General features: G+C 41.0%; 1 protein-coding gene across 3 annotated transcripts in view; it reads right to left on the reverse strand.

The window, feature by feature from the left end:
- The window catches only part of trit1 (tRNA isopentenyltransferase 1), a 66177-nt gene extending 48301 nt beyond the window's left edge, over positions 1–17876 (reverse strand). Inside the window, exon 1 of one of the 3 annotated variants that reach the window (XM_047382747.1) lies at positions 17756–17876. Coding sequence is in view for 2 of the 3 variants with exons in the window: in XM_047382746.1 (XP_047238702.1) it covers positions 17333–17491 (159 nt within the window). In the remaining variant the exon portion in view is untranslated. Of the gene's footprint in view, positions 1–17332; positions 17540–17755 lie in introns of those variants that run through there. The other 2 variants (XM_047382746.1, XM_047382745.1) reach the window with 2 other exon arrangements.

A 17876-nucleotide genomic window follows, 5' to 3' on the forward strand; every position in this document is an offset into this window, starting at 1 on the left:
GAGGAGCACTGCCAGAGCCCTGCAAAATGACCTCCAGCAGGCCACAAATGTGCATGTGTCCGCACAAACGGTTAGAAACCAACTCCATGACGATGGTATGAGGGCCCGACGTCCACAAATGGGGGTTGTTGTCACAGCCCAACACCATGCAGGACGCTTGGCATTTGCCAGAGAACACCAGGATTGGCAAATTCGCCACTGGCGCCCTGTGGTCTTCACAGATGAAAGCAGGTTCACACTGAGCGCATGTGACAGACGTGACAGAGTGTGGAGACACCGTGGAGAGCGATCTGCTGCCTGCAACATCCTTCAGCATGACCGGTTTGGCAGTGGGTCAGTAATGGTATGGGGTGGCATTTCTTCGGAGGGCTGCACGGCCCTCCATGTGCTCGCCAGAGGTAGCCTGACTGCCATTAGGTACTGAGATGAGATCCTCAGACCCCTTGTGAGACCATATGCTGGTGCGGTTGGCCCTGGGTTCCTCCTAATGCAGGACAATGCTAGACCTCATGTGGCTGGAGTGTGTCAGCAGTTCCTGCAAGATGAAGACATTGAAGCTATGGACTGGCCCGCCAGTTCCCCAGACCTGAATCTGATTGAGCACATCTGGGACATCATGTCTTGCTCCATCCACCAACGTCACGTTGCTCCACAGACTGTGGATGTGGACTGTGGACCTGGATGCTTTAGTCCAGGTCTGGGAGGAGATCCCTCAGGAGACCATCCACTGTCTCATCAGGAGCATGCCCAGGCATTGTAGGGAGGTCATACAGGCACGTGGAGGCCACACACAATACTGAGCCTCATTTTGACTTGTTTTAAGGACATTACATCAAAGTTGGATCAGCCTGTAGTGTGTTTTTCCACTTTAATTTTGTGTGTGACTCCAAATCCAGGCCTCCATTGGTTAATAAATTCGATTTCCATTGATGATTTTTGTGTGATTTTGTTGTCAGCACATTCAACTTTGTACAGAACAAAGTATTCAATGTGAATATTTCATTCATTCAGATCTAGGATGTTATTTGAGTGTTCCCTTTATTTTTTTGAGCAGTGTACAAATGCTTAGATTTTTATTAGAAAAACAATTCAAAACGTGTATCATTTTCCACAATTGGGTACTACTTTGTGCTGATTTATCACATATTACATTAAGGTTGAGGTTGAAAAGTGAGAAAATGTGACTAAGTTCAAAGGCTCTGAATGCTTTTCCAAGCCACTTTACTTCAAGGCAGCAAAGGAATCAAGCAACTCTTTCTAAGTAGCATAAAAAACCCCTCAGGAAATATTTGGAGCCAGAGCTCCTCACCTTAAATGTCTGATTCCTAATCTCATAACTCACTTTGATCTACTTCAATAAAAACCCAGATAATGGGATGGGGGGGGGGGGGGGGGGGGGGGGTGAAATGAATGTGAATGGATGTGACCATGTGGCTGGTGTAAGCGTAAAAGGGGAGTGTGTGTGTGAGACAATGAGCTCAGTGTTTAAGCCCCGCAGTGCCTGCAGCCAGGCAGCCTGGCCAACCTTACGTCCTGCACGAGACAGCTGTTCCTCTGCCTCATCAATAAGGAGGGGGCATGGCAAGCCAGAGAAACAGAATGGAGGGAGGATAAATGAAGGAGGCGCAGAGAACAAATGCTCATTCAGCATAAGCTAAGATACGGAGAGAGGGCAAAATTAGATGGAAAAGAAATTGAATGGGACCCATGTAACAGTTTATCAGCTGGAAAATGTTTCTCATGACAAGCACACATTTTAACATATTAGTAAGCATGTTAGTTAATGTGCTTTGGATCCATACAAAGCCACCTTTAATAATACCCCCATTGTGGTACATAAGCAATAAGAAATACCACCATTATGATCAATAGACTCTCTGCACTTTAGATCAACATCAGGAAAAACTCAAAACACATCTGATATTGCACCTAATTAGCAGTGTTTCACACATTACTGATTTTACACGTAAAAGAAGAAAACATTTCACAAAAAAAAAAAACACAGTGACTACAAAAATTTTCATCATGTTATAGTCATAAGCTCTAACTGATAATGTTTGCAAACCCCAAAACTGATCAAACGGTAACAGTTGTTACCTTCACTGTTAAAACTGTTTTGCCACTGTTGGTTCCATAAAGGGAAGAATAAATACTGGGAATATGCAGCAAATATTGAATGGAGTCCCTGCTTACTGTTCAGCAGAATAGGCGTAGCACGTAGTGTAGGGGGAAGCCCATTTGATGGGTAAATTTCAATTCTAGAGCACGATTTGTGGTTGTTAAGACGGAGGCTGTTTGCAGTAATGGATTCTTAGCCAGTGCTGACTTCTTAGGCCAGACTGACTTCATATTTGGGTTGGGCAATAAAACAGTAATGCCTTGGAAACGTTTGCTATCACTTTAAAATTTGCCATTTAATACACTAATTAATCTTTGCTGTGCTGAGCAAGTATATGCTGGCATTATTGTTAATTAGTTCATTTTTTAGCCAATACGGCTGTAACAATATATTTGGCTCCAAATACAAAACAAAGCCCAATTTTGGGTCCATGAAAACAAGATGAGATTTATCAATATTTTGTGAAAAACTAGGATTTTAATTTTTTTAAAGTGGATTCACAAATCATAATCCATTTTCTTTTTTTTTTTATTAATTTCTGTTCAATGGGGAACAATGCAGTTCATGGTTTGTAATTTAGATTTTGGACCAGAAATTATAAAAAGTAGTCCACATTCCTTAAAATAAAATAAAAAAACAACTTATTTTCTTTAGCACCAATTGGAAACTGCTAATTTTAGCGTCATTAGCCAACTACGATGTACAATATTTAGTTACAAAAACATTACATTACATTTTAACAACCTGTTTCTTCTGACTGGAAGTAACATTAAATGTTGGACCCGAGACTTGAATCTGATACAGAATCTGTGGGGGGAGCTAAAGATTAGGGTGATGGCAAGGAGGCCTTCCAACCTGAAGTTCATCGCCAAAGTTAAATCACCTCCCTTGGTATTTTTATATTTTCTTTTAACAGATGCCCATCTCATTTTCTTTCAAAAACAGACGTAAGACAATAATTTAAAATCCTAATCAGCCCGGGGTATGGATCTTTGGGGCTTAACTGTAAGTTCACCTGATATTTGTTTTAGTTTCATCTTGATGTTTTCCACCCATGTGAACATTGGTTAGAAAAAAAAAATCACGTAGAAACAACAAAATAAAACAAATCATCAGATTGTTTATTTGCTGTTTTAACTATGTAATTAGCCTCAAAACACAAGAACTGGGAATTTAGTTCTATATTTCTGTTTCATGAATGAATTCTAATATACTTCTAAATTTTGAACAAATTAACTTTTTATGACATTCAAGAACTAGATACCGGTAAATGCGAAAAGGAGGGAACAGCAGTTTTCAACAAGTGGTCGTTTTTGGTGCTATCATGGAGGTGCTAGTTATTAGATTGCCAGAGGAAAGAAGCAATTGGTTGGATTAACTAGCTCATGACGATGGAATAAAAGGATCTGGCACTATGTAAAAATTGTTTTCATCTTACTTATTGTTGTTAATAGTTGATCCCTGGGTTAATTATTGCATTCTCTACTAAGTTGCTCCCACTGATTATTAGGCATCTATTTATTCAATAAAGTGAGTTAATCCAAAACTGAAAAAGCTCTACAAGCTAACGACCTTGCTAAGTGTTAGCTAGATGTGACATTGGAAAGCGTTTCACCTCTGTGATTACTGAGTGTTGAGATCACACTACTTTTTTTAAAACACACATTTGTGTTATAGACTCAAGTCTAATAACTTCCTGGAAATGATCTTATTGTTAGTTACACTCTCTCAAATGAAAGGGTGAAATAAAGAAAGAGATTACAGTACTGTCCTCTAAATTGGAGTCTCTCTTGCTGAAAGTCAACATATTTTGTAATTGGATAACAGTTTTAAAAAAAAATCCAATTCAACTAAACCTCAGAAAGATTTGATTGACCCACATGAGTGAATAAAATGTGATTGTGTGGTCACTGACCTAGAGTAAATTATCATCTCATATCTTCCTGCAAAAAGTCAGAAGTGCTCAAGCCTAAGAATCAATCAATGCTAAGTTTTCTACAGGTAGATTTTTTTATTTTAAAACTTAACCAGTAACACATTAGCTTTCTATTACTTTTTGCTTTTTCTCCAATTTTATACGCATACATTGCTATTTTATCCCAACTGGCTTCCATTTCAAACCTGTCAAGAAATAATTTTATATCAATGTATAAACATATATTTATGACAATAGGAAAAATGCATAGAAATCACTTCAAATCATCACTTGTCAAAGTGGTATAAAGTGTTTGCACAACAGGTACGAACTGATAAATGGTTGGCATGAAACACCTCCTAAAATACCCTCATTTTAGCACCTGAAAGTCTTACGGAAAAAAAATAGGGAAGGGGACAAAATGACCAGCAACCTTCCCAGGTCATGTTGGTTCTGTTTCACTTTTTGACCAGTTGACTCTTGAAGAATTTAGGAAATTACGCAAATTTAAGAAATTAAGCGAACTGATCAAACTAAAATAACTGAATGGTATCTCTTGGAAACTCATGTCCTTACTGCAGACTATGAGTCAATAAAACAAAGTTATCATCTGGAAAATATATAATTTTTCTTCCTAACTATTACACAATATTCTCTCTGCTCTCTGTGAGGTTTAGTATTTTAGACAAGAAAGATATGCTTTAGATGCAGGCACTAAGGGCAGTTAGAGTCCCAAAGAAAATTGTGTGTGATATGGCCAAAAACCGCAAAAGTACAAAATGATGAATGTGCGAAATGACCAGTACCTGTCCAGGTTCATTTATCAACACAGCTTAGATAAATGACAAATTTGATGCAATAAAGATTCCATCCTAACAGCTTTGACTCAAATGGTCACTAGGACTCAGTTTAAACAGATTGCAGATGCTGAAACTCTTCCTTGTTTTGACCCCAAGCTGTTTGTTTTTAACCTTCTCTCTGAATCTCTTCCTGAGTTACACTTACACATAAATCACCATCTTCCTCATTTCTCTCCTTATACCATTTCTACTCTTCCCTTCAAGGCACCATCCTTCAACAATTAATCTTTCCATCTTTCTCTGCTCTGTCTCTCAGTGGGGAATGGCCCAGTAATGCCAGACTAATAAATCATTCATGCTGTATCCCCATCACCCCCTCTCCTCTTCTCCCTCCCCCTTCACCCTGCCATTCTCTTTTCCCCTTGCTGCCTTACTGTAGCGACGACCGAGTCACCACACCCAGTAATTCACACTCAGACCTGTGAACACGTTGAAAATCAGGGTTCATCAGCCGGCGTTTCTGGTGCAGGCCAACAGTGGCTCGGATGACATGAAGAGACGCATAATATATTGGAGGTGGGAGGCAGTGCAGCCAGAGATACGATACAAACAAATACGGCAAAGCCCAGACAGGTCACAGCCACGGCAGACAGCTAGAGAGACAATAGCATGGGGAGAGAGAGAGAGAGAGATAAACATGCACAATGAGAAGGAGAAGAGCAGGAAGAAGGGATCTATGCGAGCGAATTAGAGGTATATATGACACATAGCTGCAGTTATTCCGTGTACTGTAGGATGGCTTTCACACAATTATAAGACCCTGGTCTTGGTATAACAGCCAAACCATGCTCCAAAATAATGACTGAAAACTAAGCTCATCCTTTGATTTTTTACTGTTTGGGACCCCTGCTTACTCCACTTTTATGGGGTGGTAAGAGCCAAGATGACACTTGACAGCTACCCTGCTGCTCGGCCCTTTACGTCACATTCAACAGGAAATGAATAATCCAACAAATCCCCCTCCTTCTCACTGCTCATGTTGTCCTGAATTACAAATGCCTTCCTACAGACGAGCATAAAGCAAAAGGTCAGCGGCCACCAACACTTCCAATCACGACACAAACCAAAGTAATGATGCATGCATGTGCATGACCTGTTAAATCACCCCCCAGGGCATCAGAGGGCCCTTTATTATGATCCCACACCCGTCATCTCCTCACCCGATCAGCCAACACCCATCCCACCCCCCGTTTGCAAAAACACTAGCCTCCCTTTCATTCCCTGCAGCGCAACACTCTATCTGGTGGTAACAATAGCAGGATTTCCATTCACTTGCAAAGCAAATCTGAAGCAATGTTGAGACAAAAAAAGAAATCACAAAGAAAAAAATGCAAATTCCACTTGTGGATTAACTGGTTGCAAGCAAATAACACAAACTGTGTAGTGCTGCCAGAGGGAGGCAGTAAAAGTTATATTGGTTTCGGTTGTAACTCATTAAAGGCAAACAAAGCTCGAGGAGGAATAAAACTTTTCACACAGCTGCGATGGAGATCTTCTAAAGGAATCGCTTTTATCTCTGGGGACATCTGGTCAGTCTCCTGTGTTTACTGGGTACCAGCTCAGGCCAGTGAGTCCTGCTTTACCAGACGCAATCTGAAAATGTTGTTTCCCTGGCCCTAACCCACACAAGAAGCAGAGACGCTGCCATTTTGATAGCTGGATACATGCAGAGGGTTTCTATGGATTTACGATTTCCACTTTTTTATGTACATCTAAAGACTTCAAACCAAAGGTGGTGCATGAAACCCAATTGATAGGTCAAGAGTTTCTCTCGCTCTAAGTAAGCATGTGAACACTGATCATGCATGGAATTATTGTCTAGAGAGTAAAAACTACTAACTTCAGCCTGTCAGGGAATAAATTGTTTTCCATTAAATTTTAATAACCATTTGCCAAGATAGGGAAGCCAGAATAAGGTTGCTCCTTAGTGCTTTCCTCTCTGAGAAAAACATGAAGGCCAAAATTACGTTTGCCAGAGAGAACATAACTTCTGTGATAATGTTCTAGTGACAGACAGCTTTGAAACTAAATTATTTGGACATCAGAACAAAGGACATGTTTGGCAAAAACCAAATAGAGCATTCCAGGAACAAACCCGTATACCATGGAGGTGGAATTCCCAGAGTTTGATAAAACTCACCACCATCAAATCCACCATGAATTCAACCGTGTCACTGCTTCAGGAAGCTGGGAGGACATAAAAAGGAGGAGCAGAAGTCGACCCTGCAGTATGACAATTACCCAAAACATAGCAGTAAATCCTTCAAGAACTAGCTGAGAACAAAGAAATGGAAACAGACTGTACACGCAAGACACCCCTCAAACCTCTCACCTCTGAAAGTGACGAGTGGGCAAAACATTCCTCAGCCAGATGTCAGAGATGGCTAAAAGAAGTGCATCTGAACTTGCTTTTATTTTTAAAGTTCTTTTTAAGCACAATGCTTTTATGATTGTTGTGTGAAATGTCACCCTTTGAGCATATATACTTCAGTTTCGGATATCATAAGCAGTTTAGATCTATCATGAGGATCTTCTGAAATGCATGTGGGAGTAAAACCCCTTCCTCGAGGTCCTATGTTGCACACGCAAGGAAAGATATGCAGCGAAAAAAATACTTGATGATGCACCATGATGACTAAAAGCATCATCACTGACACTTATGTAAAACGAGGGAGCTACTGATGAATTGCACTGTGCCAGAACCTGCAGCTCAGATAATGATTACTGCACGGACGAAATGTTTCACTCACGAGTCGCTTCCTTCTCACTGTCACCCTCCATGTCAATCGCTTCTCGTTACAAACATCTTATAAAGTGCTGTCTGCAAGCAATGCAGTGATAAATCAGTGTCTCATCTTACGATACAGGATCTCATGAAGCTGATTTCACCAGTCAAATACTGCATGAAAATACATGTCTGCATTCAATTCAATTCAATTCAAAAATACTTTATTAATCCCAAAGGGACATTAAATGTTGTTGTAGCTCATTATGAAGGTTTCTTCAAAGAGCCGTTGTAGATGGTGATGGCTGTGGGCAGGAAGGATCTCCTGTAGCGCTCCGTCTTACAGCAGATCTGAAGAAGCCTCTGACTGAAGACACTCTGTTGTTGTAGGACAGTCTCATGAAGAGGATGCTCAGGGTTCTCCATAATGTTCTTCATTTTATGAAGAATCCTTCTTTGCACAATGATTTCCAGAGGTTCCAGAGGAGTCCCCAGAACAGAGCCAGCCTTTTTTATCAGCTTGTTGAGCTTTTTTAAGTCCCTGGCTCTGATGCTGCTTCCCCAGCAGATGATGGCAGAAGAGATCACACTCTCCACAACAGACTTATAGAAGATATGCAGCATCTTGCTGCAAACACCAAAGGACCTAAGCTTCGTCGAGAAGTACAGTCTGCTCTGTCCCTTCTTGTAGATGGCTTCACAGTTGCATCTCCACTCCATCTCCATATTAGCTGGAGACCTTTTATACAGTAAGCTCTATACCTAGAATGACCCACATTTGGTTTCACACACCCGAAACCTCCTGACTTGACGAGTCCTAGAATTGTCAAAGAACTCCTAGCAGCAAGGGAAAGTCCTAATCAAAGGTTGACACTGATCCAAACTGTATATTCTCCACATCCAATTTATATAATCCCCAAGGTACATCAGGTTCTCTGCTCCAACAGTATGGGTCTTGCAGGGCATAAATGAGCTAATTTTAAACTTGAAGACAACCAGTTCAACAGCCAGATAAAAGAAAGTGAACACCTCTTACAGTTAACCATAGTACTAAAGGCCAGTAAGAACAGTTTGCATAAAACTACTGCAGCGATATGTCACGTTCTTGTCTACATCTCACCTTATTTTAAAATAAGAGTCTCAAACATGAATAAACTGTCAAGCTACAACCAATCAACATTATTTCTGAGCCTCTAAAACAGCAACTAGGCAGCACTTTGCTGGAGAGACTTCACCTAGAAGACAAAGATCTTGTTACATTACCAACTGATGGTGTATCAGCTTCTAGAAGGGTGTCCCATTTTATAAGGGAGTATTTTAAACTCTACTCTTTTTGGTAGGTTGCATGGTGGTGCAGTTACACTCATGTAGGTCCTTGGTGTTGCATACGGTATCCGCAGGTTCTCTCCAGATACACTGGCTTCCTCCAACATTTCAAAAATAGGACTGTTAGATTAAATTGGTCTCTCTAAAATTATACATAGAAGTAAGTGCATGCGTGCATTGTCTGATGTGTCTCTGTGTTGCTCTTGGATGGACTGGTTACCCATCCAGGGTATACCCTACCTCTCGCCCAGTGACTGCTAGAGAAGGCCACCCGCCCCTATGGGTAGGAGTAAATTAAATTCTGCCTTACTTTGTGCAGTGCTGCTCCTCCATTACCAGGGTTGTGTTTGAAAATAGTGTTTGATATTGTATGTATAAAATGTTGGTCCTTGAAGGGCCGGTAGGTTCCAGGTATTTTACCAGAACCGTCTGTATTCTGAATAGAGCAGGTTTTAAAGAGGACTGCAGCGTGCCGCACCTCAGAGCCACCAACCGAAAGCTGACGCTGCGGGTTAATTAATAGAAGAAAATAAGGGTGTATTTTAAGTTGTGCACCATACACCGCCAGTGTGTTTCCCCTTATATCCGACCTTAAGGTTCTTGGGAACAAGCTGAATATTCCTCTTTCACAGTCTAAGCCATAGGACCCCTGCTAGTCCCTGGATCCCAGTTTGGGAACTACGGACTCACGCTACTTGGCAGCGCCTCATTCAAGGACAGTACAAGCAAGGTACTTGTGTGTGTGCCACATATAGCATGTTCACTTAATGAGTGAATAATATCCCGCCTGCATGTCCAATGAACTGTGGGTTGGGAGCATGGGGTAGAGGCAGGAGGGGGGAACGGTAATACAATAGGAGTGTTAGGGAGTGTGGGAACCAATTCTTCCAGGGACAATAGGCACTTCCCAGTGGCTACAGTGTAGCCATTCACTATCAGTTGCTGGGCCTGGCATAGCACGGCTCTGAATGTGCACCAGCTCAGCATAATGCTGCTTTCTCCCAAACAAGACCAGACTGTTTCCTATCCCAAAGACAACACAGTCCGGCTCTAACCTACACACAGCCCCATTCTCACATAGGCAGTCTCTTTCACACTAACTCCATGTCTGCATGTCTTTCCGGCTTTCTGGCGCTGTCACATGCACCCACAAGAGGAGGAGAGCGACAAGGCCGGGAATTGTGAGAACTATGGCTGTAACTAGGCCACTGTTTCTCCACCGTACGTGGAGAGATATTCTGGGATGAAATGTTATTAGTGTAACCCAGTTTACCCATCACCAGGTGACTGCAGGAGGAGGTGCACCCCACAGGGACACAGGCTTTCAAGGACAATGCATACAGGGGTGGGGGGTGGGGGTGTTGCTGAGGTAGGAGAACTGGGATGGAGAATGTGATTAGTTAGTGAACACTGCACTCAGGAGAATCAACTGCTGGACACTGGCAGGTGTGAAAAACTGGAATTAATGCAGTCACTTCTGTGCATGATGCTCAACTGTGACCTAAACTCAAGCCAGTGCCCTTTTGTGTGCATGCCCTCTGGTTGCTGTAGCAACCGAGCCTGAGAACCCCAAAAAAACGAGCTTAGAGAGCTGGGAGAGAGGGGAGCGAATGAGACAAGCGTGAGAGTTTTTCAGCGCCTTCATAAACACACACACAGAGCTGGTGACACTCGCTCTATACACTTCCTGTCTGACTACAACCTAATTAAAGACGTTTTACCCAAAAGGTTTGTTGAGCTCTCTATCGATGCAAGAAAAAGTTGAAGAATCACTTGGACAAAGTAAGTATTGCATCCATGAGAATCACGAGAAGAGACAAACAGCAGATGATGTGAGCTGATAATATCCATCCACTGATTATACCCACTTTCTGTTGGGGGGTGGGGGATGTAACATGCAAAGTGATTACAGGAAATGCATACATTAAATTAGAGGCAACATTTAAATCTTCTTGCAAATTCTCAATTGGACTGAGTTCTGTACTTTAACTGGGCCATTCCAATTTCAATACTCCTGTATGTCACGTATATATAGTTGAACTGAGCAAAGCAAACATTGAGTTGACCTTGTTTGCAATGATGTATGTAATGATATGCTTTGATCATTACATTGTAGCTTTGGCTTCCACTAGGACGATGTAGGGTTGTTGTCCCCCAAGAAGGTGAACCTCGACCACTGTCTCAAGTCTTTTACAGCCTCCCACTGACTCTGACCTGCTTCTCTGTCCCTAATGAAGAAAGAAATTCCCACAGCATGATGCTGCCATCACCATGTTTCTTATAGCTTTCTTAAACAATGGCTTTCTTCTCCCCATGTTTGTAAAGTGCACAAATTTAAAGTTAAAAGATTAAAGTCCCTTAAAGTTACCACGGGACTCTTGGCTGATTCCCTGATTAGGGATCTCCTTGACCAGCATGTCAGTTTAGGTGGATGACCACATCTGGCTAGGTTTGCAGTTGTACCATACTCTGTCCATGTTCAGCTGATGGATTGAACAAAGTTTAGGGAATTGTTCTATAACCTAACCCTGCTTTAAACTTCTCCACAACTTTCTCCCATACGTGTTCTGCTGTGTTTCTTGGCTTTCATGACCTCTGAGGTCTTCACAGAACTGCTGGATCTACACTGAGCTTCCCCTGACAAAATGTGAAAAGGTTCCATGGGTGTTAACACTTTTGCAAGGTGTTGTAATGATTCTACGTTCTCAAGTCATCAAGATCAGTATTTCTCAACCATGGTCCTCAGAACCCACCGGCCTGCATGTTTAAGGTGCCTCCCTGCTGCCACAATGCATTAACTGGATTCTGCAGCACTTGATGGCATGCTTTGGTGGTCATGTAATTGTTTGAATCAGGTGTGCTGGACGAGAGACACGTCTAAACCATGGAGGACAGTGGACCCTGAAGACCAGGGCAGAGAAACACTTATCTAGGTGGATTCCAGAATCACTGCAGAGATACACTGCACACAATTGCCAATCAGGAGAAATTAGTTCACTGGATTTCAGAATGATCAAAGAATCATTCAATTCAAAATGTATTTGCAAAACCAACAATTCCAGTTCATTATCTAGTCATACACGGTCATGTTCAGTTAAGTGCTTAAAAAATGTTGATGGAAAAGGAGATGCACCAATATAAAAACTTGTGCTGACAGATATTTGATATTACTATTACCGTTATGACGGATAACTAAAATTTACCAATATTATGCTTCCCTACCTTTCAACAGAGTAAAAAAATGGCCAGATTGCTGACATTGCTTCTCTGCTTCAGTTAAAAACCCACAATCCTGCACTAGATCACTATCACTGTCCCATGCCCAAACAAACACCACATGGACAACCCTCCCCTCCCAAAACACACACACAAATGGCAACAAGATGGAAATAAACATCGACTATTAAGATCAGCACAGTTTTACTTATCGGGCCGATACCAATTTTATTTTAAATGACCAACATCGGCCGATACCAATGTTAATGCTGATATATCATGCATTCCTAAGGAAAAACGTATTTCAACAGTTATTTTCAAAAGTTACTTCCTGCCTAGTAAAAGTGGTCATGTTTCTGTACAAAGCTGCATAGATTTGAGTAAAATGATCTGTCATGTAAAGTGGCAAGGGGTCATGATTAGGGTTTGCTGTTTTGCCAATGTACATTCCACATACTGACCAAGTCCACATATTGGCAAAGACCTCCATTGTTTCGTGAAATGTGCATACTATGACGAGGTATTTTATTTCAGTTATTGTTATGTTTGAAGAACCTAACATTACAACCTTCTCTGTGATTTTATCTGTGAGACAGCCTCTCCAGGCACCCAAGGTTGATAGTAGTTCCAATTAAGGAACACTCAGTATTTCAAAGTAGTGTTTCATTTCCCTAAAATGTATCTTGGACGCAAGGGCAGGACAGGTCGGACTGACCTCTCTCTACAGAACTCTGCAGGTCATAGCATTATATCCAGTCAGTCAGGATTAATCACAGGCTAAATGTTTTTGCTGCTACATCACTGCCTCAAACATATTTTAAATGGACAACAATCTACAGCCTCTCTTATAAAACTGTAACAGTGAATAGAGACAATAGATGTGATTGTTGTTTTATTTCTGTTTACAATTTGGTACTGGGTCTGCTTTTTTTTTTCTATTGCCACTACATAAGGGCAATTTAGGTTTACTGCATCATTAATTGTTGACAAGATAAATGTGCAGAGAGAAATGAAATATTGGATAATACCTGATGTTGGTGTATAGCCTGAAATTCAATTTCATAACCTAAAAAACAACTGTGTTCTTTCTGTCAGACATATAGTAGAATCACGCTCCTACTGTTAGATTTGGGAGAGCCATCAGATGGATGACCCAGCAAATGTACCATGTTCTGTCCACCAAGGTGATAAGTGAACAACGATTATGTCAAATAATAATCTGAACCATTTGGTGCAACAATAAATCCCTTTACATATTTCTTTAGAAAAGATCAAGCTCAGTCTGACTGATACAGTGAATCCGGAAGGTATTCTCAGCGCTGCACTTTTTCCACATTTACACACGTGGCAAAATTGTTGGTACCCCTCGGTTAATGAAAGAAAAACCCACAATGGTCACAGAAATAACTTGAATCTGACAAAGGTAATTACGAATAAAAATTTTATGAAAATGAACAAATGAAAGTCAGACATTGCTTTTCAAACATGCTTCAACAGAATTATTAAAAATATAAACTCATGAAACAGGCCTGGACAAATATGATGGTACCCTTACCTTAATATTTTGTTGCACAATCTTTTGAGGCAATCATTGCAATCAAACGATTCCTATAACTGTCTATGAGACTTCTGCACCTCTCAGCAGGTATATTGGTCCACTCCTCATGAGCAAACTGCTCCAGTTGTCTCAGGATTGAAGGGTTCCTTTTCCAGACGGCATGTTTCAGCTCCTTCCAAAGATGCTCAATAGGATTTAAGTCAGGGCTCATAAAAGGCCACTTCAGAATAGTCCAATGTTTTCCTCTTAGCCATTCCTGGGTGTTTTTAGCTGTGTGTTTTGGGTCATTATCCTGTTGTATTATTTTCCATAATGTCATGATGAAAATTTAACATTCATATATTTTAGATTCATTGCACACTAACTGAAATATTTCAGGTCTTTTATTGTCTTAATACGGATGAGCAAATTCTGCATGTCATTCGGAAATCAAGGTGCCAGAGTCTGGAGGAAGACTGGGGAGAAGGAAATGCCAAAATGCCATAAGTCCAGTGTCAAGTACCCACAGTCAGTGATGGTCTGGAGTGCCGTGTCAGCTGCTGGTGTTGGTCCACTGTGTTTTATCAAGGGCAGGGTCAATGCAGATAGCTATCAGGAGATTTTGGAGCACTTCATGCTTCCATCTGCTGAAAAGCTTTATGGAGATGAAGATTTCATTTTTCAGCACGACCTGGCACCTGCTCACAGCGCCAAAACCAATGGTAAATGGTTTACTGACCATGGTATCACTGTGCTCAATTGGCCTGCCAACTCTGCTGACCTGAACCCCATAGAGAATCTGTGGGATATTGTGAAGAGAACGTTGAGAGACTCAAGACCCAACACTCTGGATGAGCTAAAGGCCGCTATCGAAGCATCCTGGGCCTCCATAAGACCTCAGCAGTGCCACAGGCTGATTGCCTCCATGCCACGCCGCATTGAAGCAGTTATTTCAGCAAAAGGATTCCCGACCAAGTATTGAGTGCATAACTGTACATGATTATTTGAAGGTTGACGTTTTTTGTATTAAAAACACTTTTATTGGTCGAATGAAATATGCTAATTTTGTGAGATAGGAATTTTGGGTTTTCATGAGCTGTATGCCAAAATCATCCATATTAAGACAATAAAGAAATATTTCAGTTAGTGTGCAATGAATCTAAAATATATGAATGTTAAATTTTCATCATGACATTATGGAAAATAATGAACTTTATCACAATATGCTAATATTTTGAGAAGGACCTGTATATAGGCCCACTGAAAGATTACAAGAATGTAGACACCTGTGATGCTAATTAATGGACACACCTTGATTTAACATGCCCCTTTGGTCACATTAATTTCAGGGGTCCCATCATTTTTGTCCAGGCCTGTTTCATGAGTTTATTTTTTTAATAATTCTGTTGAAGCATGTTTGAAAAGCAATGTCTGATTTTCATTTGTTCATTTATATAGAATTTTTACTCATTATTACCATTGTCAGATTCAAGTTATTTCTGTGACCAATGTGGGTTTTTCTTTCATTAACCGAGGGGTACCAACAATTTTGTCCACGTGTGTAGTTACATTACAGCCTTATTCCAAACTGTATCAAATTAATCTCTTTCCTCAAAATTCTACACACCATACACCATTATGACAATGTGGGAAAAGTTTGTTTGAGATTGTTGCAAATTTATTTCAAATAGAAAACACAGAAGAAATCATAATTTACATAAGTATTCACAGCCATTGCCATGAAGCTCAAAATTGAGCTGAGGTACCTCCTGTTTCCACTGATCATCCTTGAGATGTTTTTACAGTTTAGGTGGGAGTCCACCAGTGGTTAATTCAGTTGATTGGACATAATTAGGAAAGGCACACATCTGTCTATATAAGTTCCTTCAGATGCCAGTGAGTGTCAGAGCGTTAACACCAAGCATGAAGTCAAATGAATTGTCTGTAGACCTCCGAGACAGGATTATTTTGAGGCACAAATCTGGGGAAGGATACAGAAAGATTTCTGCTGCTTTAAAGGTCCCAATGAGCATGGTGACATCCATCATTCGTAAATGGATGACGTTAGGAGCAACCAGGACTCTTCCTAGAGCTGGTCAGCCATCTAAACTGAGCAATCGGCATTGTAATAAATGTGCAACAATCTCAAACAAACGTCTTTCACATTGTCATAATGGGGTGTTGTGTGTAGAATTTTGAGGACAGATATCAATTTGATACCATTTGAAATAAGGCTGTGACAAAACTAAATGTGGAAAAAGTGCAGCACTGTGAAAACTTTCCGGATGCACAGTTGGGCATCTTCGTGATGATTAATTCACAATGTTCCTACACCAAACCTGTGAGCTCTACACAGAACAGCTGCATTTGTACTGCAGTGCACTCTATTTACTAATATTTACTAATCAGAAAAATGTGTCGGACTAGATTTTATTTAGCGGGAATCAGAGCAAAGGGAGGCTGAACACATATACATGGCACACTTTTCAGATTATTATCTGTAAAAAACAAGTCATTTTCCTTTCATCTCTAAATCATGCTCTACTTTGTGCTGGTCTATGACATAAAATCCCAATACATTAAAGTATTTAATGTATTGGGATTTGTATTTAAGTATTGTAGATTTTAAGAGAAACAGGAATAAGTCAAAAACTATTTCCATAATGGGAGAAGAAGTGGAGGTGGTGGAGGAGTATAAATACCTCGGTGTTCACCTGGACAACAGACTAGAGATGCAACTGTGAAGCCATCTACAAGAAGCGATAGAGCAGACTGTACTTCTTGAGGAAGCTTAGGTCCTTTGGTGTTTGCAGCAAGATGCTGCATATCTTCTATAAGTCTGTTGTGGAGAGTGTGATCTCTTCTGCCATTATCTGCTGGGGAAGCAGCATCAGAGCCAGGGACCTAAAAAAGCTCAACAAGCTGATAAAGAAAGCTGGCTCTGTTCTGGGGACTTCTCTGGTACCTCTGGAGATCATTGTGGAAAGATGGATTCTTCATAAAATGAAGAACATTATGGAGAACCCTGAACATCCTCTTCATGAGACTGTCCTACAACAACAGAGTGTCTTCAGTCAGAGGCTTCTTCAGATCTGCTGTAAGACGGAGCGCTACAGGAGATCCTTCCTGCCCACAACCATTAGCATCTACAACGGCTCTTTGAAGAAACCTTCATAATGAGCTACAACAACATTTAATTTCCCTTTGGGATTAATAAAGTATTTTTGAATTGAAGTATTTGTTTGAGTATTTGAATGAGGTTTTTTATCTAGAGTGGTTCCCAGACTTACAGAGTTATAGCTTGATTCTGCCTATATTTGAGTATTAGAGCAGATATTTTGCAACGGGGTTAAACGTCTTATTCATTTAACCTTACAGTAATTGAGTTGATAGTTTTATTTTACACATTGCTTTTAATTCCCTCGCATAAATCGCTGGCGGGTCACTGGTCTAAGCAACCCAGACTCAGCCACGTCCAGTTTCTTTCCATTTGGATCTGCATCAATGTTCCCGAAAATTAAATTATTCAACAGTGCACAAAACGTTGTTGTAAAGAACTGAAACACTGTTATTTGAAGCATGGTGGCTGTTTTTCATCATCAAGGACTCTGTGCGCCGCTACGCCTCCTCCTACCTGCATGGAGTCGGCGCTGATTACTTCGCCCTGAAGCCGCTTTCCGATCTCGATTGCCAGTTTGGACTTCCCGGTGCCGGTAGCTCCCAGAATCACAACTAAAGACGGGACCATTGCTCTCCTTAAAACACACTGCACACTAAGAGTGGAGGCCGCCATGATGCTGCCTCCTTAGTGCCCAGCTGACATCCCCGCGCATGCGCAGAAGCAAGGTACGGTTACAAGGCGGCTGGGGGCCGTCGCAAAGGCGACAAGGGGTGATTAACATTGGAGATGCCAGTTTGTTTTACTTTTTATTATTTCGATGTTTTCCAAACTATGTTTATTATCCTTTTGACATTCTAGTCTTTCTCGTAAGTTACACCACACCGTTTAATTTGTGACAGTTTTTCAGGTTTAGGTTGAAACAAACAGGATGTTTACCTCGCCTCGAGGAAGGATTGTCGTAGTCAGTTTGTAGTCACGTGCTTTACGGGGACATTTTCAGCGTAGCTGGCGTGGTTTCTATAGAAACTGTGAGGTCTGACGCTTGTTGCCATTATAA

Source organism: Girardinichthys multiradiatus, chromosome 13, assembly GCF_021462225.1.
Source record: "Girardinichthys multiradiatus isolate DD_20200921_A chromosome 13, DD_fGirMul_XY1, whole genome shotgun sequence".
NCBI lineage: Eukaryota > Metazoa > Chordata > Actinopteri > Cyprinodontiformes > Goodeidae > Girardinichthys > Girardinichthys multiradiatus.